This window comes from Suricata suricatta, chromosome 10 (genome assembly GCF_006229205.1).
Source record: "Suricata suricatta isolate VVHF042 chromosome 10, meerkat_22Aug2017_6uvM2_HiC, whole genome shotgun sequence".
In the NCBI taxonomy this organism is placed as follows: Eukaryota; Metazoa; Chordata; class Mammalia; order Carnivora; family Herpestidae; genus Suricata; species Suricata suricatta.
In genome coordinates, this window is record NC_043709.1 from 6,568,940 (window position 1) to 6,594,389 (window position 25,450).

Sequence of the window (25,450 nt, forward strand, 5' to 3'; positions counted from 1 at the left end):
ACTGTATGATTTTAATTATATGTGGAATCTTAAAAAAAAACAAAAAACAGGAGCACCTGTGTGGCTCAGTTGGTAAAGCATGTGACTTGGGTTCAGATTACAATCTCACAGTTCAGGTGTTCAAGCCCTGCATCAGGCTCTGCACTGACAGCTCGGAGCCTGGAGCCTGTTTCAGATTCTGTGTCTCCCTCTCCCTCTGTGCCTTCCCCACTCATGCAATGTCTCTCTGTGTCTCTCAAAAATAAATAAAAACATTTTTAAAAACTTGTTTAAAACCTGAACTCATAAATAGAACAGACTGGTGGTTGCCAGAAGTGAGGGGTTGAGAGTGGGCAAAATGGGTAAAGAGGGTCAAAGGGTACAAACTTCCTGTTATACAATAAATAGATCTTGGGGATATAATACACAGCATGGTGACTACAGTTGGTAATACTACACTGTACATTTGATAGTTTTTTTTAATGTTTTATTTATTTTTGATACAGAGAGAGACAGAGCATAGAGGGGGAGGGTCAGGGTCAGAGAGAAGGAGACACAGAACCAGAAGCAGGCTCCAGGCTCTGAGCTAGCTGTCAGCACAGAGCCTGACGCGGGGTTCGAACCCATGAATGTGAGATCTGACCTGAGCCGAAGTCGGAGGCTTAACCGACTGAGCCACCCAGGCGCCCCTACACTGTACATTTGAAAGTTGCTAAAAGAACAACTTTAAAGTTCTCAGCACAAGAAAAAAAATTGCAATCTCATGCAGTGATGGATATTAACTAAACTTATCGTGATGATTATTTTGCAATATATATAAATATCCATTCATTATGTTGTATATTTGAAATTACTATATGTCAATTACATCTCAATTTTTAAAAATCACAATGGATCAAGTGATTTTCAGTGAGGATGTGAAGACAATTCCGTGTAGGAAAAAACAGTGTTTTTAATACATGATGCTACAACACCTGTATTAGCCACATGAAAACTGATGAAGAACTGATACATGCTAAAAATATTATGCTAACTGGATGAATCTCCACACCATTATGCTAATCGGAAGAAGCCAGGCACAGAAGGTCACCTGTTGTACGATCCATCTATAGGAAGTGTTCAGAACAGATAAAGCCATAGAGACAGAACACAGATTGTTGGTGCCAGGAGCTGAGCAGGAGGGACGGGAAATGAATGCTTAATGGGTACACAATTTTACTTTGGAGTGCTGGAAATACTTTGGAACTAGAGAGAGGTGGTGGTTGCACAATACTGTAAATATACTAAATGCCAAACTGTTCACCTTAAAATGGTTAATTTTACGTTATATAAATTTTACCTCAATACAATTACTTTTTAAGCTTAAGGAATAATTAATTAGTCCTTTGATTTTCAATTTCTAATAAATTGTATAAGTAATTATTTTTAAAAATTTTTTAATGTTTTTATTTATTTTTGAGAGAGAGGGAGACACTGAATCTGAAATAGGCTCCAGGCTCTGAGCTAGCTGTCAGCACAGAGCCCGATGCAGGGCTCAAACCCACGTACCGCGAGATCATGACCTGAGCCAAGGCCAGACATTCAATCGACTGAGCCACCGAGGCTCCCCTATAAGTAATTCTTAAAACCAAAGTAAACCACTAAAACTTTTTTTCTGTGCACAAGCAATACTTTTAAGATACTAAAAAAATCCCATTTGCATTTTAGGCCTCTACTCTCACCACTGTTGAGCACTCACTCAACCCACCTGCCTTAATCCCTTTCCGGTATATGAGCCCCTCAGGGAATACAACCCATTTCTCACTCCTCCCAGTGTCCCCAGTGCCCAGGACCAGGCTTGGAGTGGATGCCTCTGTGGATATTTATTGAACTGAACTGGGCTGCAGATGTGGGTCCCAGGACGCACTGCTGGCCACCAGCATCGAACACTGACCGGTCCTCATGGATGTAGGCCAGGTAGAAGAGGAGCAGGACGCAGTACTGTCTCTGGCGAGTGGTGCCATCCACATACTGGCGATCCGACAGGAAGGCAAGGCTTTCGGGGCTCCTGCTGCATATCAGGGGCAGCCCATGCTGCAGGAATGCAGACACCGCAGAGAGTTCTGGGGAGGAAACATGCAGGAGAATGCCACACGGAGAACACAGGAAAGCAGGTAGTGAGCACAGGAGTACCTTCTACATGAAGAGGGTACAGGGCACAGGCAGGCAGTGTACATGCAGGATGAAAGGAAATCCGTTTCCTCTTCCTTTAGGCAGCCTTCAGGCTGCCAGCGGAGACTAAAGGTAACATGTGTGAGGACATGGATACATGTCTTCGTTCATTGACAAATGTTCAGAATGGCTACTCTAGACCAGGCTGTGACAAACAGGCTGCATCTCCAGGAGCTGGTGGCTGGGAAAAGACAGACAAGGAAATGGACAATTATAGGAGACATGATCAAGTGCCATGTTCAAGTGTGGAGGAGGGTCTGACTCATACCACCCGGGGTGGGGAGGCCAAGCTTGAAAAGGAAGGAACTGTGGAAGGAGAGCAGAAAACAGGCAGAAAAGTGAGGGCAGAGAATCCTGGACACAGAAAGCAAGGTGTTCAGAGGTCCAGACGCAGAAGAGGACATGTTTCAGGGGCAGCAAGGAGTTCAGTCTGACTGAATCAGCAGTGAATAGATGAGGACTGTCAGGAGTTGCACAACTGTGTGACATAATTAGTAGCTAGAGTGTGAAAAACTTTAAATGCCGAGTAAAGACTTTGAATTTTATCCTGAGGACAATTTCTTAGGAAATCCATTTCAGAAAAGAAAGAGTACTTTAATACCAAAAGAATATGAGAGGAAGAGACATCAGAGCTTAAACTTTGAATAACATTAACTTTATAGAAAATTCACTGTATTACCCTTATTTTCCACATATCAGAGGATATCACAGATGAGAGGAAATTTCATCGCTGTCTGACAGTGCCCCACAGACTGATGTTTGGGGACTATAGCTGAAGGCCAGGGTGTCAGGATGATAAGACTTTGGTTTTCAGATAGATCCTTCCAGCAGTGGGTGGAGACAGGTTGGAGGATGAAAGAACGAAAGCAACGTGCCAAGCAGGAGGTCAAGTCAAGTCTGTCCTGCTGGTGCAGTGGACTTAGGGCCAAGCGGAAGGTAAGAATGGAGAATTTCCTGCAGCAATCTGGCTGCAGAGCCAGGTCAGCTCTCCTAATTCTAAGTTCAGTGACTTTTCCACCAAGCTATGATCATTATCATAAAAATGAAACTAATACCCTCGAGTGCCATGCATCCATCCACCCTTTCTCCTGATACACGGAAGAAGGAAGGAATCTGCATGCACATGCTCTTCCCAGCGCTGGGAGGCTTGACAAGGCCTCAGGGTCTAGGGAGGCAGATGCCTGCGGCTCTTCCTCTCCCCAAGAGGGAGGGAGCCGGCAGCGGGGCGGCGCTGGCAAGCACACGAGGCCGTGGTGCAGGGACTGCCAACGTGGTCCTCAGGCCAGTGCCAGGGCATCGGTAGACGTGCTCGTCCCCCTGCAGGCCAGACCACACCCGGAGAGGCAGAGAGCAGTGTGCCAGGCAAAGACAAGTGGTTGGCATAGTGAGAGAATTAGGAGCCAAGCCATGTTGGAAGGAATGAAAATGTTCACTTGGGCTCCTGTCTCTCTCAGCACAATGTTGGGGAAAAAGGAGGAAAAGAGGATTAGGAAGTGGGAGGAGATGACACATCTTTGTAAATGTGAAAAGAAGAAACATGGGCGGCACCAACTCTCACCCACAAAGAAGGCATCATAGTTGTTAAATAAATGAATAGAATGATGATTAAATTGTTGTATATTATACCAAAAGAGGTCTAGGATAGAGGAACTCCGTAGGGCAGAGAACATAACATAATTATTGTATCCACAGCAGCACTTAGGCCTCCCCTGGCATGTAGCAGAAGCTCAATGAATATTCAACTTCAGCTCTCGCCGCTCATCTGCTGGTCCCCCTGCCTCGATTCTGCATGTGCCTCCTTCATTGCATTCAGACCTCTGCTAACGCGCCACCTCCTCACGGAGGCCTTCCTTGACCACATATCTAATGTGCATCTTCTCCCTCTGTCACCCTCTCTCCCTCTGCCCAGTTTTATTTTTTCATAGCACTTATTCATTTATAATATTTCATCTATGTGTTTATTGTCTACCTCTCTCGCTCCATGAGGACAGGACATTGGAGCTCTGTCACCATAACCTGGAATAGAACCTGGAATAGAGCACAGTAGATGCTCAAGAAATAGTTCTTGAATGAAGAAACAAACAAAAAACAAACAGACCATTCAAGGTATTTTGAGCAGAAGTCTCGGGATGTAACAAGCAGGGAGGGAAAGGTCTGGTGTGAGGGATGTTCACACCCGGGATGGCCAGGGTGAGGAACTGGGCTGGATAAGCTTTGGGGTCCTTCTCAACCCTCAGAGTCTAAAGGTCCAGGAACCTTGGATTCTATTGCTTCCTGATTCGATTATCTCATCTCCCTAAGTGTCAGCCTACAATCCCATCATTCCATGGTTTCATGGATCCTCTGGAAGCTTCTAGCAGAGAGAGAATAATTATTGTGATACTGACTCACTACCCAGACTATCAACAAAGGCATCCAGACAGTAAAAGGCCACTGTGAACCTGATGAGAGGTCAAGCTGCAGCATCTTACCTTCTTGGGAAGGCGGCTCAGACTTCTCTGGAGCTGACAGGAGGTTGAGGCTCATGTCATAGAGGAAACTGGAACATACCTGGTTTAGGTCTGAGTGACTTAGAGGGTGGAAAGGAAAAGAGAACAAGAGAGACGACATTGCTGCTTTGGCTGGGACAGCATTATCCCTGCTGGGCTCTTGTACCAGAGCCCTGTGAAACTCTAACCATGGCCCTGGAAGAAGGGTTCTGGAGGTGGCTGTGCACAATAAATATGGAACCCGCTGCTACAGCTGTGACTTAGGCACATAGGCATTCATTAAAATTTTACTGAAAAAATAAACTAAGGAGGGCTACTGAACCCCAATTTAACAAAACATTAAAAAAAAGTGCTCCTAGTTCAGGAAAGGCCTTGGGAGTACTGGGAGCTGTTGAACCTAAGTTGGGTAGTCAAGGAGAAGCATTTGCATCCCTTCTTGAAGACTGGGTGTTCTATTCAGAGATACACAAGGAGAGCCAGAGGCTACATTGTGGTCACCTTGCAGGCTGTAGGCAGTAGCAAATGGAATCTGTCAGGTAAATGCAGAGACAGCTGGCAAATCATAAATGGGAAGGAACAGAAGGTTACTCTAGAAACCTAACCAGACAGAGACTGAAGTGGCCACGTCTCTACTTTGAACCTCTCTACATTTCCTCTGGAAATGCTGGGCTGGCAGCAACGAGAACATGGCTCTTTGTGGGCACTGCTTTCACTACCCTTGAGGGCTTCTGTCTCCCCGTTTGTAAAATGAGGAGTTAGACTGATGATCTCTAAGAGCTGTTCCAGTTTCGATGTAACAGGTGCCCGTCCAAGTATCACATAGAGTGAGTGTCTTACCGGAACTGGATGAAATAAAAGCTACAGAAGCATGTCCAGCTCCTACCACCAGCAGCTGAGCAATTCTGACATGGTGTCAATCCCCCCACCATGGTCCTATGACTAAACCACACCAATCAGAAATTTCCACTTGTCCAGTCAAGGACACTGGCCCCTTGGCCACTAATTTTGCCTGAAACCACACATACCTTGGGCTGGTGCAGAACCTGGCCTTCAGTTCCAGCGTTAACCATATGAAAGATGAGGAAGCTTGGGAGAAGCGGGAAGAAAACAGAGAGCAATTTACACCAGACTCATTACAGAGATTCTCAAATTTGAGTGGTACCAAAGACTACTAATGTTGGAGTCATATAGACCTAGGTTCAAAATTTGCTCCAACAATACCAGTAGTGTGATCCTGGAACACGTATTTAACTTCTCTGAGACTCTGTTTCAATACCTATACCTCACAGGTTGTTGTGAAGCTAAGTAAGTATAACATAGAACATCTAACAAATGCCTAGCACTGCACTGTGGAGTAGGTGTTGAATAAATGTTCATCTTCCATTATAATCTGGCACATTTGACAATGACCTAGGAAAGACACATCTGCTCATTCTATCCCTTCTTCCAATTTTGTAGAAAATAATCCAGTTTCAGACTCAAAAGGAACAAAGGGTGGTCGCTGCTTTATCCCCATTGCTGAATGCCTGCAGGGAAGGACTGGCTCTCAGACCTGAGGTCAGGTAACAGATTCTGTGTTAGCTGATGACCCTGGCCCAGGCCCCTGCACTGCCTGCCTCCTCCCGGTCTCCCCACATCCTGCACCAAGCCTCCCTGTCAAAACTGACTTCTGTCCTGTCCATCCTGGGCCCCTATAAAAAGCAGGATTCTAGAAAAGAACATCAAGAGGTCCCACTGCGCCAGCTTCAGAGTTAGGGACAATCTGGGGCTAAAGCACATGGCAGGAAATTAATCCCTCAGAGTTTCACAGCAACTTTCTGGGACACACTTCAACTCATGACTCCCCCGGGAGGGGGAGCACAGGATTCCTGCTGGAAGGCGCTCCTGGCCGAGTCTTCCAGGGACTGAGAGTTTCTCCACCCTTTATTCAAGGCCTTTGCCCACTCCTGGCTGGCACTGCCTGCTTCCTTCTTTTCTCTTGAAGGTTGGGCCCCTACTCCTGTTCTACCTACATAGATCTCCCTGTACACAATCTTTCTCCATACCCTTTCTTCTCCACCACTGCCCCTCAGAGATCTACATTTCTGAAGTTGCACCCATCCAACATCCCAAGACCATATCTTCTTGACTCTTGAAGTATGGCAGACAAGAAGAGTGGATGGAAGGGAGAAAAGAAGTATAGGTCAGTTGTCATAATAACTAAGAGGTAGAATCATTTAGGAGTTCTATATATATTACCTCATTTAATAATGAGATAATCTGGCTAAAGACATTGGAGACAAAATATTAATTTGTCCAAAGGAGGGGCTAAGAATCTCAACTCACAAGAGCTAATGACAAAGGTCCTGCTTTTTCCTCCCTCTTCCACACAGCCTCTCACTCTCTTCTAGAAGCTCCCACTCCCACTTTCTCTGAGAAATAGCTTCAGCTTCCTAAAGGTTTCCTGTCCTCTGTTTGCCTGGAAAGAATAAAGATCCCTCTGAACTGTGACAAGGGACCTCCCCAGGATGACCTAGACTATTAGTCAGAAACTCCCTCAATATCCCAAATCAAATTTTGAGACACCTCCAAAAGGCATGCCCCTCATCACCCCAGCTCTGGGTCCAGCCCCCTTCTCCTTTCCAAGGAGCTTGCTCTACTGAGGAGCAGGAGTCTCCATTGCTTCTTTCTATCAGCGACTAATCAGAGTAAGTGTTTCTAGTGTTGGAGGGTAAAAGAAAACTTTTCCTAATTTCATGTTCCCCTCCAATTATCCCCCTTTTCTCACCCCCTCTCACACCAAACTTACCCAAAGAGCTGTCTATCATGTTACTACTGCCTCACCTTGCACTCACTCTTCAGCTCACTACAGTCTGGCATCCACTCCAACTATGTCACAGAAACTGCTCTGGCTGAGGTCCCCAACAGCCTCCATGATGCCAAATCCAATGAACATATTTCAGTCCTCATCTTCCTTGACCTCTGGGATGCATCCGACACACCTACCACTCCCAAATCTATAAAACTCTCTTCACTTGGCTTCTCTAATGCCATACCCTTCTGGTATCTTCCTGCTTCTCCGACTGTCCCTTATCAGTATCCTTTAGAGTTTCCTCCTTCTCCTCGCCATTTGCCCTTGATTTTATCCTGGTCCCCTTTGGTCATCTCATTTTACATGATCCCTCAAAAGATCCTTGGCCCCACAAGGACAGAGTTCTATTTTGTTCACTGCTACATCCTCAGCCCCAGGACAGTGCCTTTCATGAAGTGCCCAATCAATATTTCTTGAGTCAACGAAAGGCTGTATGCTGAGGACTTGCATATCGATATCTAAAGACCAGATCTTTCCCCCGACTTCAGATACACAGTCAATCACCTACCTAACCTCTCTACTGGGATATCTCACAGGCATCTCACGTTCATCCTGACCCAAACTGATCACATTCTCGACTTCCCAAATCAGATCCTCCCACAGTGAGCCTCCTATTGATGAAAATCACCACCATCCACCTAGATGGCAGCCAGAACCCAAGGCATTACCCTGAGCTGTTCCCTCTCTCTCCTGCCCCACATCCAACAGTTGCATTCCCTTCCGACACTGCCTTTAGTTCCTATCACCAGCCTGAGTTAATGCAAGAGGTTAAACTATTGTCTCTAGTCTTGCCTCCCTCTCACTCATGGTCCACACCAATCCAAAAAGGATCTTTCCAAAACAGAAACCTGAGCCTATCACTTGCATTCTTTAAGACTCAAAGCTCCCAGGATAAAGTCCAGATTCCTCACATGGCCAACAAAGCCCTGCACAACTGAGCCCTGGCTACTCCTCTGTGGTAGACTTTCTGCTGCCTGCTATGTGATAGGAATAAAAGAAAAGACATTAGGGGCGCCTGGGTGGCTCAGTCGGTTAAGCCTCCGACTTCAGTTCAGGTCAGATCTCACGTTCGTGGGTTCGAGCCCCGCATCAGGCTCTGTGCTGACAGCTAGCTCAGAGCCTGGAGCCTGCTTCCGGTTCTGTGTCTCCTTCTCTCTCTGCCCCTCCCCCTCTCATGTTCTGTCTCTCTCTGTATCAAAAATAAATAAAACATTAAAAAAAAATTTTTTTAAAAAGAAAAAAGAAAAGACATTAAATGGCAATAATAAAAGGCAAGCACAGCACCGAAATTCAAAAAGAAAGCAAGCTCCAGACCCAGATTCCCTGAATTTGAATCCCATGCATACCACTTCCAGTGTGACCCTGGGCAAGTTATTCAACCTCTCTGAGTTTCAGTATGCTTCTCCATAGAATAAAAATAATCATAGTACATACTTCCTAGGGATTTTACAAGAACTAAATGAATTAATACACGTAAAGCACTTAAAATAGTATCTGTCCATAGTAAGAGTGTCATAAATGTTATCATTAGTTATTACTACCTTCTCTCTCCTCCCTTTTCAGTTTTTGGCTATTTTTCCCTTCCCATTTCCACCATCACTCCTACTTTCTAAGGAAAATAAAGGAGACTCTGACTCTGACTCCTGGGCTTATTCTACATGTTGAACTATTTACAGTGTGACAATAGGACAAGTGAGAAAGGAAGGCTTACACTTGAGGGGGGAATGGCTAGTGAGAGAAGAATATAGACGCAAGAAGGCCTAGAGAAGGCTGAGGGAGTCAAGAGCCACTGGGGTTCAGTTTCAGAAGGCACTTCAGTGCAGTTAGACAGCAGCTTTCACAGAGTGCCACCGCTCCCCTAGAAGGCATCTGGAAGTACGTGGGGACATTTTTCAGGGGTCACAATAACTGGGGGTACTTCTGACATTCAGCACTCAGGAGTCAGAGATGCTGAACATCCTGTGAGGTCTGAGGGAATATGAAGGGATGAGGGTAATGTGGAAAGACAGTGTTGTGGGCTCAGAACTGGAACCTCCTTGACACTCTCAGAGAAGTATCAAGAAACAGAAAACTTAACTTTCAGTACCTTCGATTGCTGGGTGGTATTGCCTTCCACTGAACACTGGGCAGAGTGCAGATATTGGCCCTGAGTGACTATGTAAACGTCCTGCCCACAAGTTATGCTCTCTTTGAATACTTTAAGCACCTGTCTCCCCCCCAACTTTTCCACACTTGCCTACCAAGCTTCTTGGAGAACTTCTCCTTCATGTGGGGAACGATGACAAAGAGGCTGTGTAGAATCGAGAAGAAAACTTCCATCAAGTTTGGTTGGGTGGCCTGCTCTGAGTGCCTCTGCAAAGAACCAGAAGGTGGAACAGAGCCCACCAGGACTGAGCCTCTGAAGTAGAAAGCATCGGCAAAACTGGCATCAAATCAAGCAACAAGGGACTAACCCCTTTCACTTAAAGGGCACAAGAAAAGCTAGGGAACCTGAAGTCACAAGCCCGCATCCAAGGGTTATATCCACCACTTAATAAGTTGTGTAAGACACATTACCTCTCTGGCCTCTGTACCAAAAAGAGTAAAACAAGAATAACAATATGACGTTCCTCCTGGAAACAAATGAGGCCTAATGTGTAAAAAGTACTTTTTAAACTATAATGCAGAGTAATACTCAAATTCCTATGACTACAGCCATTTAGTAATAATCATATACACTACAAACTGTCTTCACATTTATTTTTCATATGATCCTTGAACAGTCAGTCATGAGGCAGCCTGATGTAGCAGACAGAGCTCTGGATCAAGAGTAGAGAAACCTGGATTCAAGATCAAGCTCTGCACAAAGTTGCTGTGTGCCCATGGGTCAGTCACCTCCTCCCCTCTTGGTGTCTCATTTCCCTACCTGTAAAAGCTGGGATCTCAGGGGCACCTGGGTGGCTCAGTCGATTAAGCATCTGACTTCGATTCAGGTCATGATCTCAGTTTGTGAGTTTGAGCCCCATGTTGGGCTCTGTGCTGATAGCTTGGAACCTGCTTCAGATTCTATGTCTCCCCCTCTCTATGCCCCTCCCATGCTCATTCTCTCTCTCTCAATAATAAAAAAAAACATTAAAAATTGTTTTAAAAAGCTGGGATCTCAGATACATGATTCTTATAAATATCTTTCCTTTGATTTTTTTTAAGTAGGTGTCATTCTCAGCATGGAACCCAACGTGAGTTGGGACCAAGAGTCGGATGCCTGACTGACTAAGCCACCCAAGCACTTTGTTTCCTTTGGTTTTTTTTTTTTTTAATGTTTTATTTATTTTTGATACAGAGAGAGACAGAGCATGAGAGGGGGAAGGGCAGAGAGAAGGAGACACAGAACTGAAGCAGGCTCCAGGCTCTGAGCTAGCGGTCAGCACAGAGCCTGACGCAGGGCTCGAACCCACGGACGTGAGATCTGACCTGAGCTGAAGACGGAGACTTAACCGACTGAGCCACCCAGGCGCCCCTGTTTCCTTTGGTTTTTAAACCAAAAAAAAATTTAATTAGAAAGGTAGTAATGCTCATTAAAGAAATTTGTAAAATACAAGAAAGTAGAAAGAAGAATGTAATAATTCTATCCTCTAGTTCTAGATCGGACTCTACCACTTCCTAAGTCTAGGAAGAAGGCAGAGCAGATGAGGAAGCCAACGTGAACTGCCCCGGTGCTGCTGCGAGTGAGCGCCAGTCAGAGCGGCACATAGCCCTCGGCTCCTGACAGTCACCCACTTGAAGACCTGGCCTGCTGGCTCACGGGCTTCTTCAAGGAGCTTCTCTGCCCCCGAACCAGACAGAGGATGCCTCCCTGCTGCCACCTACTGTTCCCAGTAGGTATTTAGAGGTGCCCTGACTAAAGGGACTCTTCAATAGCTCACAGGATGTCCAAACCTCAAAGAGGACAGGACTCACCCAAAGTCAGCAGAGCGGCCAGCAGCTCTGGACCAGATCTTCCTACCACCACCATCTCAACTCAGCTCAAAACAGAGCTCTTTTGGACCAAGTCTCTCTTCCGAATGGCCAAATCTCATTTTACAGAAGTGAAGCCTCAATCAGACATTCACCACTGATTTACTAATCATTAGAACGCACGGGTTCAAATCTCAGCACTGTTATGTACTCGCTTTACAACTGCTGTGACATGACAACCTCATCTTTAACGTGGGGATGACTGCAGCACCCATCTCACACAGTCAGTGGGCTGATCAAATTAGGTGATCAGTACAAAGCATTTATTACTCCATAAATATTACCTATTTACTATTTTATTATTACTGCTTTCTACTTTTACTTAAGAGGCATCTGTTTGTTTACGATGAAACACTACACTTTAGGTTTTTAGGTTTTGGGGGTGGTTAAGATTTTTAAAAATTGGGGGGCACCTGGGTGGCTCAGTCAGTTGGGCATCTGACTTCAGCTCAGGTCATGATCTCACGGTTCATGGGTTCAAGCCCCATGTTGGGCTCTGTGCTGACAGCTCAGAGCCTGGAACCTGCTTCACATTCTGTGTCTCCCTCTCTCTCTGCCCCTGCCCCACTAATGCTCTGCTCTCTCCATCTCTCAAAAATGAATAAACATTTAAAGAAACAGATTTTTAAAAATTTAAGTAATCACTACACTCACTGTGGGACTCAAACCCACAACCCCAAGACCAAGAGTCACATGCTCCACCAAATCAGACAGCCAGGTGCCCCATGCTTTGTTTTCATTTTTTTAAAAAAAGGAAAACTGGCTGAGGAACAGTACTACTGAGGCCCCCAGAAGGTCCAGTTGAGTACTCGCTGCCTGTGTCTCTTGGCTTGACTCACACTCACGTTCTTCTCCTCCCCAAACTTCATGCTCTCTGTGGCCCAGGGGAACCCACCATCACCATGGGGATGCAAAGGGAGTCACAGGCACTTAGAAGAAATTCTGAGAAAGCCTCCAAAGTGTCTTCCTTCTTGGCTCCGGGAGCTGTGAATGGATTCTCCTGGGCTGAAGGCTCGCTCTGGAATTCCATGGCCAACCTAAGAAATCAATGTGTGAGCATATCCATACTACCTATACAACATAAAGGTTAGAAGCATCCTCCCTGAGTGATGCCTGAGCTCGAGGTCCAGGGCAAGTGTCCCCATCAGCAGATGTAGAGAAAATTTAAGAGGACTCAGAGAGGGAGGACCGGTCCTGGGATGCCTCTCTAGTTCTGTGCTCCCCATCCCCCCTCTTATAATACATGACTCTTCTATCCTATCACATGTACTTCCCTGAACACACCATGCTACTTGCTGTTTTAGATCTCTTTCCCTTTACATACACTGCTCTCTCTACCAGGAATGCCTTCCCCACATTTGTGCAACTTAATGAATTCCACATATATATGCAAAACCGCCTCTTCCCCAAGACGCTGTGAGCTCCTTGTGGGCAGAGGTCAGTCTGATTTATCTTTCTACTCCCACTGTCTAGCCACAGACCTGACATAGAGTAGATACAACAAACATTTGTTAATGTGAACTGACTTAGTCCAACCAGCATTCAAAGTCTTCTCACTATGCAGCAAAGCATCAGAAACCAAGTGCTGCTTCTAGAACTTCATCCCTCATCTCTTTTCCACTCCTACCCTCTATAATACTGCCTCAGACCACAGAGGGTCCCTCACCTGCAGGCATTTCTGAATCCCTCCAGAGTGCTCAGGAGGAACTTTCCCCTTCGAAGAATGGCCTTCTCTGAATCTCTACTGGAGCCATGGCCCTGAGGGGAGAAGGAGAGGCGGGCGCCGGTTAGTCAAGTACCTACTCTGGGTCCCAACCTGTGCTTAGACGACTACAGACCTCTTCGTCTCACACAGGAGTCTGGCACTCCCATACACCTAACACTTTCCAGGGCATCTTGACTATATCCTCACAAATCCAGTCACCTAATAGCTCTTTTAAAAATGATAGAAGAGGGAACATTAACCATCTGTCTCCCTGTGAATCACAGGACTGGCTCTTGTTCTATTATATGCAGAAAGCTGTCACAGGCTGGGGGACATTAGCATAAATGGCTATAATGCCCATATTGCTTGCTCGAAAACCCCACCCCATCAGGTATGCAAAGCTTAGTTTCCGAAGTTAATTTTAAAAGATATAACCAGTATTCACATTAACTGTATCCTTTCTGATATGTTCAGTCTATGGACCATTAAAAGCCAACAATTACAACACATTGCACATTAGTCAGATTCTTTCTGAGATTCTAGTGATCTACCCTTAATAATTTTGTGAGCATGTTTACCATAACTGCTTGGATGATGTAAAAGACAAAATGGTATAATGTAGTAGGTTTGGGTACAAACACCCTGGGATTTACTATCCAAATTCAGGTACTTGCTAATTTTGGACCTTCGAGAAAAATTATTTAACCCTGTGGCTTCAGTTTCCAAATCTGTAAAAATGAGGAAAGCAATTATTAAGCTTTAAAGCTCTGCAGTTAGGGGAAAAAAGTCGTATCTCATTATAGATATGTGTGCATGAAAAAAAGCTATAAAAAGGCATAAAAAGGTACGGCAATTATCTTCTTAAAACACATTACAGCATGATCTTCAGACGAAACAAGCTGCATGTGGTGTACTGACCAGGGGCCTCCTGTTCAGCGGGGTCTGGGAAAAATCTGCACACCGGTTCAGCATGGCTTCAAGCAAGGCCCGCAGTTCCTTATACTGCACGGGTGGAGCACTCTGATGGTCCTTCCTGCAGCCAGAGAGATGAAGGCAGGGTTAGGGTAGGTCAGTGTATTCCAAGATACCCTCAGATTCTCGGGCAATGGCGGGTGGGCAGTGTGATGGGTCCAGGATTTGATCTGATAAAAATATTCGCTCCAACACTTATCTAGTTGCATGACTTGCATGACTCTGTACAGATTCTTCATCCCCCTAACCCTCAGTTTTCACATCTACTCAATGAGAAGTAATAGTACTTTCCTCATAAAATTATTTTAAGGATCAAATTAGATAAAGCACTTATCATGATGCTTAGTAGATAGTAATCCCTTATAAATGACAGCTATGATTATTGTTGTTACTAAGGAGACAGTGAAGAACCTCCTGGTGAAAGAAGTACTATCTAGAACTGAAGGTGCATCAAGAGATGTATACAGCCACTGTCCTCAGCAAATTAGTGATAAGCTCTCTTGGGGAAGAGAGATCAAATTTGTTCTCTGTTACCTTGATAAGGAAAACCACAATCATAGGTAAATGTTATCAGGGCTCAGACCTTATTTCATTATAGGGAAGAACCTTCTAAGAGTCAAACTGTATAGAGGTAAAGGGGGAAATCCAGGAGGAGTGACTCTCCCTTCTTAGAAACTATAAACAAAGACTAGAAACTACTTTTGGAGATTCAATCATGGTGAGAATGGGCTAAATACAGAAAGTAACACTTAGGGTCCATTTGAACCTTCATATTCCATAGATTCAGGGAGCCAAGAGTCATTGACTAGTCTAAATGTAAGCTCCAAGAGGCGAGAGACCAGCTACCTAAACAGAGCTAGATGCATTATAAATTGATGATAAATTTTTAAAAAGATGCTAAATGAATAAATGACTACTTTGCAGGGTATAAAGTAGCCATATTTGTTGCCTAGGGATGCTGTCACAAATTGCCACGAACCGCATGGCGCAAAACAACAGAAACTTATGCTCTCATAGTTCTGGGGACCAGAAGTCTGAAATCAAGATGATGGCTCCCTCTAAGGGCTCCAGGGAAGAATCCTGCCTTGCCCCTCAGCTGCTGGTGGTTGCCAACAGTCTTCATCATTCCTTGGCCCACAGCCGCATCATTCCCATTTCTGTGTCTTCTTCACATGGCCACCTTCCCTCTGTGTGTGTGTCTGTTACTCTAGGTCCAAATCTTCCCCTCCTTATAAGGACACCAGTCTTTGGATTTAGGAGCCCGTACTGTGTGACCTAATTTGAATTCAATTACATCTACAAAGGCCCTATTTCCAAATAAGGTCACACTCAGAGATTATGGGTGAGCATAAATTTTAAAGGGTTACTATCCAACCCAGCACGGTAACTAAGGAGAAACCTATGTAACCCTTGGGCCTGGGCCTTTTTTGAACAGACAGTAATCTGTTGGGCTTTCTAATAGGCTCTCAATTCACTGTATATAGTTAAGGCTTGATTTCTCCTTTCTTTCTTCATTTCTAAGAGCTCTAAGCTTCTATCCTACACTGATTGTCAATCCCTGGTTCCGCCATCTTTAAATTCTTTCTAGCAATTCTCACTCCTCATTCCTCCTTCTAGTTGTGCTTCTCAGGGACCCACTGAACCACAGTCCACCTCAGAGGGAACACCTCAGTAAACCTTCTGGGAAATTAACATGAAAAGTAAAATCAGCTGAGGATTAATAACCAGCCTCCTACCCAGCACTCTCCACAATTCTGACCTACCCAGCTTTCCCAGCTTCTTCATGTACTATTCCCCTTCACACAACCTGCTAGAAGACTAGCTACTGTACCCTAAGAAATCCCTATACTTCCCCGCCCACAGGGTCCTTCCACAAATCCAAATCTCTCTCTCATCACCTGCCTCCTGCCTGGAAGGAGCTACCAGTCCCCCATAGCACTAGCCTCCTGGGAGACCTCCAGTTCTGCATGAGCACCTCTAACTGACACTGCTCTTACTGTGGTAAGGTTTAGTCATCTCACCCTCATTGGGATTCATGCCCCAGATTTAGAGATTCAAATCCAAGAAAGACAAAGGGGAAAAGAGACATACTGAAGTCATTGTAATGTAAATGTTATTTTTCGCTTCCATTTTTAGAACCAACCTAGAGTCAAATCACAAAGACTTAAATATAGTCACAAAGAGACTATAAATACTAACCTTTACCGTGTAAAATTAAAGGTACAGCTGGCTGACATTGAGAAGTAGAAGGCACAGAGAAAGGAGAGGAGAAAGGAAAAGTTGGATACTAATATGCTCAGCTAACCAAGTGGGGAGTCAAGAGATAGTGCTTTCAGTTGAGGGAACAAGAAATACAAGTTTTAAGTATACTATTTAAAGGTTTGAAAACAGGGGCGCCTGGGTGGCTCAGTCGGTTGAGCCTCCAACTTCAGCTCAGGTCAGATCTCATGTTCGTGGATTCGAGCCTGGCGTCAGGCTCTTTGCTGACAGCTAGCTCAGAGCCTGGAGCCTGCTTCCGGTTCTGTGTCTCCTTCTCTCTCTGCCCCTCCCCCTCTCATGCTCTGTCTCTCTCTGTCTCAAAAAATAAATAAATAAAAGATTTTAAAAAAAGGTTTGAAAACATAAGGTATTATGTTAGCAAAAATGCCAACGAAATGTAGAGAAGACAAAATAATAAGACCTAAATCTTGGTCTTTCTTCCAGGCGATTTAATGAATAATGTCCTAAATTCACAAAGTAACACCATTATAAGCATATTGTTTAGATGTAGGGAGACAATCACCAGAATTAAAACCGAAATGAATTAAAGTTGGTTTCCTTTACAAGTGGGGACAGGGGACTGTTCTTTTTCATTATATACCTGTATATTTTATTTTTTATTATTTGAATATATTACTTTGTTAGATTTTTAGAAGGGAAAACATAGAAAACAGATGTTATTCAAGTTTCGTCCCTTACTTTTTTTTTCTTCAAAATACCCAGCATCTTGCTAAGTTATAATTTCCCATCCTGACCCTGGGATCTCTTAGTCTTACCATCCATTTTGACATCCTTCATTCATATGCTGTCTGTCAGGAATGAGGCTTATAGTAGTGAAAAAACAGACATGGTCCCTGATTTTTTGGAGATTATATTATAATGGGGAGAGACACAAAACAAAAGAATAAACAACAACATCAAGTGTTTGGTAGGTGCCATATAACAGCCCAATGGGTTGGTTAGGGTAGGACGCTCTAAATGCAACCTGAATGATGATGGGAAGAAGCCACTCATGCAAAGATTTTAGGGAAGAGCATTTTAGGTAGAAATAACAATTAGTAGAAAGGAAGTAGGGGAAAAGTCTGGACTAAAACTTTTTAAAAATTACATCCATGAAATAAATAGAATAAAGTGTTATTTAAAGACATGCCGATGGGATGCCTGGTTGGCTCAGTCAGTGAAGCATGTGACCCTTGATCTCACGGTGGTGAGTTAGAACCCCACATTGGACACAGAGCTTACTTTAAAAAAAAAATTAAGGGGTGCCTGGGTGGCTTAGTTGGTTAAGTAGCCAACTCTCGATTTCAGCTCAGATCATGATCTCATGGTTTGTGGGTTCAAACACCACGTGGCGCTCTGTGCTGACAGTGCAAAGCCTGCTTGGAAATCTCTCTCTCTCCCTTTTTCCCTGCCCCTCCCCTGCTCACATGCTCTCTTTCTCTCAAAATAAATAAACATTTTTAAAATTAAAAAAAAAACATGCAAAGAACTGGAAAGAACTCTTCCAAATTAAATATGAAAACAGAAATAAAACACACAAAAGCAGCATTGAAAGATAAAGTCAATTGGGGCACCTGGGTGGCTCAGTTGGTTGAGTGTCCAACTTCAGCTCTGGTCATGATCTTGCGGCTCATGAGTTCAAGCCCCGCGTCTGGCTCTGTGCTGACAGCTTAGAGTCTTGAACCTGCTTCGGATTCTGTGTCTGCATCTCTTTCTGCTCCTCTCCCACTCACACTGTCTGTCTGTCTCTCTCTCTCTCTCAAAAAATAAACCAACATTTGGGGCGCCTGGGTGGTTCAGTCAGTTGAGCATCCAACTTCCGTTCAGGTCATGATCTAACACTTCATGAGCTCAAGCCCCACATTGGGCTCTGTACTGACAGCTCAGAGCCTGGAGCCTGATTCAGATTCTGTCTCTGTCTCTGTCTCTCAAAAATAAACGAACATTTTAAAAAACTTTTTTTTAAAGATAAAGTTAAGAAAATTTCCCAGAGGGGCACCTGGGTGGCTCAGTCAATTAAGCGTCCAACTTTGGCTCAGGTCATGATCTCACGGTTTGTGGGTTTAAGCCTTGCATCGGGCTCTGTGCTGACAGCTTAGAGCCTAGAGCCTGCTTTGGATTCTATGTCTCCATCTCTCTCTCTGCCCCTCCCCTGATCACATTGTCTGTCTCTCAAAAATAAATAAATGTTAAAAAAAATTATTTAAGAAAAAAAAAAATTTCCCAGAAACCAGTGCATAATGACCAAAAAGAAAAACTGTCAGAAAAGAAAGAAAATTAAAGGACCTATCCATGTCAAACATTTGAATAGCAGTTCCAGAAAGAGAGAACAGAGTAAATAGAGCACTGGAAAGAAAAAATTCAAGAAAATTTCCCTTGCATCCAAAATCATAAAATACCTTGGAATAAACCTAACCAAAGAGGTGAAAAATCTATACACTGAAAACTACACAAAGCTTATGAAAGAAGTCGAAGATGACACACACAAAAAAAGGAAAAACATTCCATGTTCATGGATTAGAAGAACAAATATTGTTAAAATATCAATACTATCCAAAGTAATCTACATATTCAGCACAATCCTTATCAAAAGAACATTAGCATTCTTCACAGAGCTAGAACAAACAATCCTAAAATTCTGTATGAAATCAGGAAAAGACCCCAAATAGTCAAAGCAATCCTGAAAAAGAAAACCAAAGCTGGAGGCATCACTATTCCAGACTTCAAGTTGTATTACAAAGCTGTCATCATCAAGACAGTGTGGCACTAGCACAAAAACAGACACCCAGATCAGTGGAACAGAACAGAGAACCCAGAAATGGATCCACGAATATATGGCCAACTAATCTTTGACAAAGCAGGAAAAAATACCCAATGGAAAAAAGACACTCTCTTCAGCAAATGGTGCTGGGAAACTGGAATGAACCTGGACCACTTTCTTACATCATACACAAAAATAAACTCAAGATGGATGAAAGACAAACATAAGACAGGAAACCATCAAAATCCTAGAGGAGAGAACAGGCAACAACCTTTTTGAGCTCTGCCACAGCAACTTCTTACTAGATGTGTCTCCAAGAGGCAGGGGAAACAAAAGCAAACATTTTGGGACCTCATCAAGATAAAAAGCTTCTAAACGGCAAAGGAAACAATCAGCAAAACTAAAAGGCAACTGACAGGATTGGAGAAGATATTTGCAAATGACATAAGATAAAGAACTTACCAAACTCAACACCTAAAAAACAAATAATCTAGTGAAGAAATGGGCAAAAGACATGAATAGACACTTTTCCAAAGAAGACATCCAGAATGCCATCAGATACATGAAAAAATGCTTAACATCACTCATCATCAGGAAAATACAAATCAAAACTACAATGAAAGACCACCTCACAGCTGTCAGAAAGGCTAAAATTAACAACTCAGGCAACAACAGATGTTGGTGAGAATGTGGAGAAAGGAGAACAATTTTGCACTGTTTGTGGGAATGCAAACTGGTGCAGCCACACTGGAAAACAGCTTGGGTTCCTCAAAAAGTTAAAAATAGAACTACTCTATGACCCAGCAATTGCACTACTAGGTATTTATTGAAAGGTCACAAAAATGCTGATTTGAAGGGGCACATGCACCCTGAGTATAACGGTTATGGACAATAGTCAAAGTATGGAAAGAGCCCAAATGTCCATCAATCAATGAATGGATAAAAGAAGATGTGGTATATATATTTAATGGAATATTACTCAGCAATGAAAAAATGAAATCTTGCCATTTGCAACAACGTGAATGGGAACTAGAGTGTATTATGCTAAGAGAAATAAGTCAGAAAAATATAAATATCATATGATTTCACTTATATGTGGGATTTAAGATACAAAACAGATGAATATATGGAAGGAAACTAAAAATAGAGAGGGAGATATACCATAAGAGACTCCTAAATACAGAGAACAAACTGAGGGTTGCTGGTGGGGTGTTAGGTGGGGGAAGCGCTAAAGGGGTGAAGGGCATCAAGGGGGACATTGGTTGGGATGAGTCCTGGGTATTATATGTAAGTGATGAATCACTTAATTCTATTCCTGAAAAAATATTTTTTATTGAAATAAATAAATAAAAATTTTAAATGGGGAAGGGAAGGGAGGAAGGGAGGGAAGGAAGAAAGAAAGAAAAGAAAAGAAAAAAGAGAGAAGAAAGAAAAAGAGAAAGAAAAGAAAAAAGAAAAGGAAGGAAGGAAGGAAGGAAGGAAGAGATTCCCTGAGCCAAAGGACAAGTACCCCCTAGAAGCTGCCCTGGCATGACCTGGCCTGCGCAACACGCAGAGGTAGACAGGTCAGCCCACCTGGGTCTGGGTCTCTCACCTGAGAAAGGCAGAAATGGCCTTCACTGCCTCAGCAGCCACCTCCAGCACAGGGCTGTTTACTGCCTCTTGGAGGGCACGGCCAGCATCTCTGCACATGGTTGAGCTTGTGAACAGTTTGATCTCCTCTGGCTGGCTGAGAAATGGTAAATGAGCCATGAGTAAGTGAAGCCAATCACTGACTCCACCTTCCTTCCTCCTCCAGTCTGGCCCCTACAGGCCAAGGTCACATCACTTTGCTCACCGAGTCAGGATCTCAGCCAAAAGCAGCAGGCCCTCCTTATGCAGCTCTGTGTTGTTCATCCGCAGGCTTCCCTGTAGGCTCCTCACCACTGACTCAATCCCTATTTCAAAATGACATGACAGAGGCCAGGGATCAGTACTTGGCAGTTCCTTCACTGCCTGCCCAGGAGAAGTGAGAGTTTCTGGATACCATATTTTTGCTGGTGGCCCCTCATGGAGGAGCCCTGACAAAGTTGAAATGATGGGATGGGACTGTGAGATCTTTGAGGGCAGGCCCTTATCTGATTCATCTCTGTCTCCCTGCAACCCAGCACAAGCCATAGCACAGGCTCTGGCACTCGAGGTATTTACTTAACGTCTACTGACCAAGTCGTGCCTTTTCTGCTAGACATGCTCCTACTCTTTCTCAAGGAGTCAGGTCAGACCTCCATTCTCCCAGGAAACCTTCCTGATCCACTCAGGCAGAGCTGTGTGCCTCCACTGAGCTCCCACAGCACCTGTACTTCCCTCTAGCAGAGCCCTAACAGGGACCACATTATAGGTATCCCTAAATCTCTAGGTCCTAGCCTGGTGCCTGGCATAGAACAGGAACACAGAATATAAAATAAATGACTAAATGTGCCCTGCCTAAAAATCCAGACAGTATATAAAAAGTCCCAGACAAGGGACACCAGGTAGCTCAGTCAGTTAAGCATATAACTTCCACTCAGGCCATAATTTCACAGTTCATGTGTTCAAGCCCTGGGGTCGGGTTTGAGCCCCAGGTTGGGTTCTGTGCTGACAGCTCAGAGCCTGGAGCCTCTGGAAATCTTCAGATTCTGTCTCCCTCTCTCTCTGCCCCTCCCCTGCTTGTGCTTGGTCTTTTTTTTTTTTTTTTAATGTTTTTTTATTTATTTTTGAGAGACAGAGAGAGACAGTGCAAGCAGGGGAGGGTCAGAGAAAGAGGGAGATATCTGAAGCAGGCTCCAGGCTCTTGAGCTGTCAGCACCGAGCCCGACGCAGGGCTCAAACCCATGAACCGTGAGATCATGACCTGAGCTGAAGCTGGACGCTTAACCGACTGAGCCACCCAGGCGCCCCTCTCTGTCTTTCAAAAATAAATAAACATTAAAATAAAAGTCGCTGATAAAGAAGGTATCACCAGGAAGGAAAAGGAAGGGACAATTTCAAAAAACCTTGAAAGGCTGAATCAGCAAAACTTAGAGACTAACTAGATAGATATCTGGGGGACAGAAAAGGACCGAATCCAAGGCTGAGTAAAGTTGTTCTTAAAGTACAACTGGAATTCATTCACTGGCTAATAGCAGGGCCTTTTTCTTGCCAAGCACAGATACTTCTGCCAATCTGTGAGGGGAACTCTCTGGATATCATTGTTTCCATATGAAATCGGTAATGAGTTTAGGCCAATGGAAATGACCAGACCCAGCAACCCCTCCAAGGTGTAGGCTAGCCCCCCATCATTCTTGCTGCTACCCAACTTCAAAGTGCTGACCACCCTACCCAGAGCTCATGGACTCCCACCACTAACCGTACACTGTGTGGCATTTGGAAAAGAAGAGGGGCTCTTCCGCCAGAAGTATCAAGCTGTTGTAGCTGAACCAGACAAGCACTTCGCTGGAAGAGGAAAGGTGCTCAAAGAGGAACTCTGGCCGGGAGAAGGGAGAAAACAATGATGACAGTTGCGTGATCACGATCCATTAACTAACACTAGCGTCATGGATTCGTTCATCATCTCACACCTATTACTCCATCTGTTTACACACCCTCTCCATGAGATGTGATCGTGAATTCACAGATAAGCCTGGAAAATCATCTCAGGGTTATAATCCAAACTCATCTTTTTAACAGAGGAGGAAACTGAGACCCAGAGAGAAGTATTATTAGTGGTAGAGGTGGGCCTGGAACTCAGGATGGGTAATAGCATGATGCAGAGAAAAGATTTTAGAGCCAGAGAGGCTTGATTTCATATCCCTTCTCTGCCAGTGACCGGCCTTGTAAATTTACACCCAGTCATTTCCCTTCTCTGATCCTCAATTTCCTTATCCATAAAACATCAAAGATCAGGACCTAAACATGGCAGCACTTACGGCACACCTCGGGGCAGATTTCCTGATCATAGCAAGCCCTCAAGAAACACTAGATCCCTTTGCCTTCCTGGCCCACAGGTCTTTCCACCACCTCAGAGAAGGTGCTTATTCCTAGATGGTCAAATAAATAAATGAAAAATATCAGTAGCAAATTGCTCAAGGTCATCTAAGAGATCTGTAGCAAGAGGATTCACTTTATGAGGCCTGCTTCCTGGAGTCTGTCCTGTACAGCCGAGCCTGCCACCAGCCCGTCCCTCCAATATGCATCATCAAAGAACTCCAGCAGCACAGCTGCTGTGTGACTCAAGGGTCTCCAGTCAGAATTCTGGGGCCCTCAGAGGAGAAGGTTAGATGGAGCTCCCTACCTGGGATGTCGGCATGGATGAAGGCTGGCGCATGCTTGGCCGGGGAGTGCACCAGCACCGCAGTTATACAGTGGGCACTGGCCACCTGCAGAGTCTCGTCTCTAGAGAGGAGCAGCTGGAGAAACAGGCAGCAAGAAGTGCCGCAGTCATACCACTGACAGGTAAAGGGTAGCAGCCTGAGTGCCTCAGGGCAAGAGCCCAATTCGTCTCCGAATCCCTCCTGCACTATATGGCATCAGGCACATGAATGGTTCTCAGGGAGAGCAGTTCTAGATTATGGAAAGGAGTCTGAAGAACAGCAGGGGAGAAACAGGACAAAAGAACACAATGGCACTCAAAGAACACTAAAACTGTCACCAGGAAGCGGTTCAGCCTTTATTAACAAAAGTACTTTCACAGCCCTCATCTGGTTTTGATGCTTGCAACAAGCCTGAAACATACCAGGAGGCGGTTCTACGGAGTCTCACTTTACAACATGTGCTGAAAAGAGCTAACACAGCAGGCCCAAGACTGTTATCCTTAGAAGGCCTGTCTGTGAGGTTGAACACTGACTGGGTTGGGAAGTTGGATTTCAGGAGGGCTCCCACACTCCCAGAACCAAGAAGATTGACTCTCTGTGACTAAACTATTTGTACAATGTAGTTTATGCTGACTACCCCCTTTTCCTTCTGGGCGTCTGGAATTTTGGTTATGTGCTAGGCAGAGAAGATGCCTACATGACTAGTCTGTCCCGAATAAAAATCTTGGGCACTAAGACTCTAATAAGCTTCCCTGCCAGGCAACAAATCACAGGCGTTGCTGCAATTTCCACAGAAGGAATAAAGTGCATCCTTGTCTGACTCCATTGGGAGAAGACTCTTAAAAGCTTGTGCCTTGTCGTCCCCCCAGATTTCACCCCATACACCTTTTCTCTTTGCTGATTTTGCTTCATATTCTTTCACTGTTATAAATAAGAGGCTTGTGTATGACTATTTACTGAGTCCGGTGAGTCCTCCTAGCAAATCATTGGACGTGGGGGTGGTCTCGGAGTCTCTCAACACACAGAGGAAGGAATTAAAGCTCATGGAAGTTAAGTCACTTATTCCAGGCTACATAGCTAGTAAGTGGAAAAGCTAAGGCAGAAACTCATGTCAGCCACATCCAAATCTAAGCGTCTTCCTACAATAGAGATGCTTCCTCCATCAAATGTTACATCAGGTTACTCCACTACCCAAAACATTTCAGTGAATTTCCAAACTCCTACTGGACACCATAGCTATTAATCAAGGAAAGGGTTAACCGCAACTACACCTTTTTTTCAAGTTTTATTTAATAAGTAGTCTCTCCACCCCACACGGGGTCAAACTCAAGACCCCAAGATCAAGATCACATGCTCCTCTGACTTAAAATCTATAGGATTTGGCCTTCTAGGGGAAAATGATGAGTAGAACATATATCATGAGATAAAGGAGAGCAAGCCTGGTTTTAGAGCTGCGAAGGAAAAGGAACAACTCACGTTCGCAGCTGGCAGGGATGCCTCTGAGGACTGCAAGCTTAAACCCACCTCAGTCATGTCAGACGTGGGCCTTTCTATCAGTATGTAAAGGGGTTTCTAGATGGTATTGATCTTTATCTTGTTCTCTTTTATATAGGAAATGGCATGTATTTTAAGATGCTATTAATGTAAGGCAAACCATTATTTGATATACCACGAAGAGAAAAAGAGCTATAATTAAGCTATAACACAGCACTGATAGTAAAATGTCTCCCAACTTCAGAGCTGTTAAAAGTGAAAAAAAAACTTACCTTAGAAAAACGATATTTAAAAAAATTATTTTTTATATTTATTTATTTTTGAGAGACAGAGAGAGACACAGTGTGAACAGGGGAGGGGCAGAGAGAGAGAGGGAGACACAGAATCTGAAGCAGGCTCCAGGCTCTGAGCTAGCAGTCAGTACAGAGC

General features: G+C 44.2%; 1 protein-coding gene across 1 annotated transcript in view; it reads right to left on the reverse strand.

Moving 5' to 3' along the window:
* The window catches only part of MEI1 (meiotic double-stranded break formation protein 1), a 75,783-nt gene that overhangs the window by 36,175 nt on the left and 14,158 nt on the right, over positions 1-25,450 (reverse strand). Inside the window, exons 8-18 of the mRNA XM_029954092.1 lie at positions 23,509-23,623; positions 22,585-22,701; positions 21,058-21,157; positions 20,815-20,949; positions 14,147-14,261; positions 13,190-13,281; positions 12,419-12,560; positions 9,771-9,882; positions 5,705-5,765; positions 4,662-4,759; positions 1,913-2,081 (exon numbers count right to left, since the gene is read on the reverse strand). Coding sequence (XP_029809952.1) covers positions 1,913-2,081; positions 4,662-4,759; positions 5,705-5,765; positions 9,771-9,882; positions 12,419-12,560; positions 13,190-13,281; positions 14,147-14,261; positions 20,815-20,949; positions 21,058-21,157; positions 22,585-22,701; positions 23,509-23,623 — 1,256 coding nt within the window. The remainder of the gene's footprint in view (positions 1-1,912; positions 2,082-4,661; positions 4,760-5,704; positions 5,766-9,770; positions 9,883-12,418; positions 12,561-13,189; positions 13,282-14,146; positions 14,262-20,814; positions 20,950-21,057; positions 21,158-22,584; positions 22,702-23,508; positions 23,624-25,450) is intronic.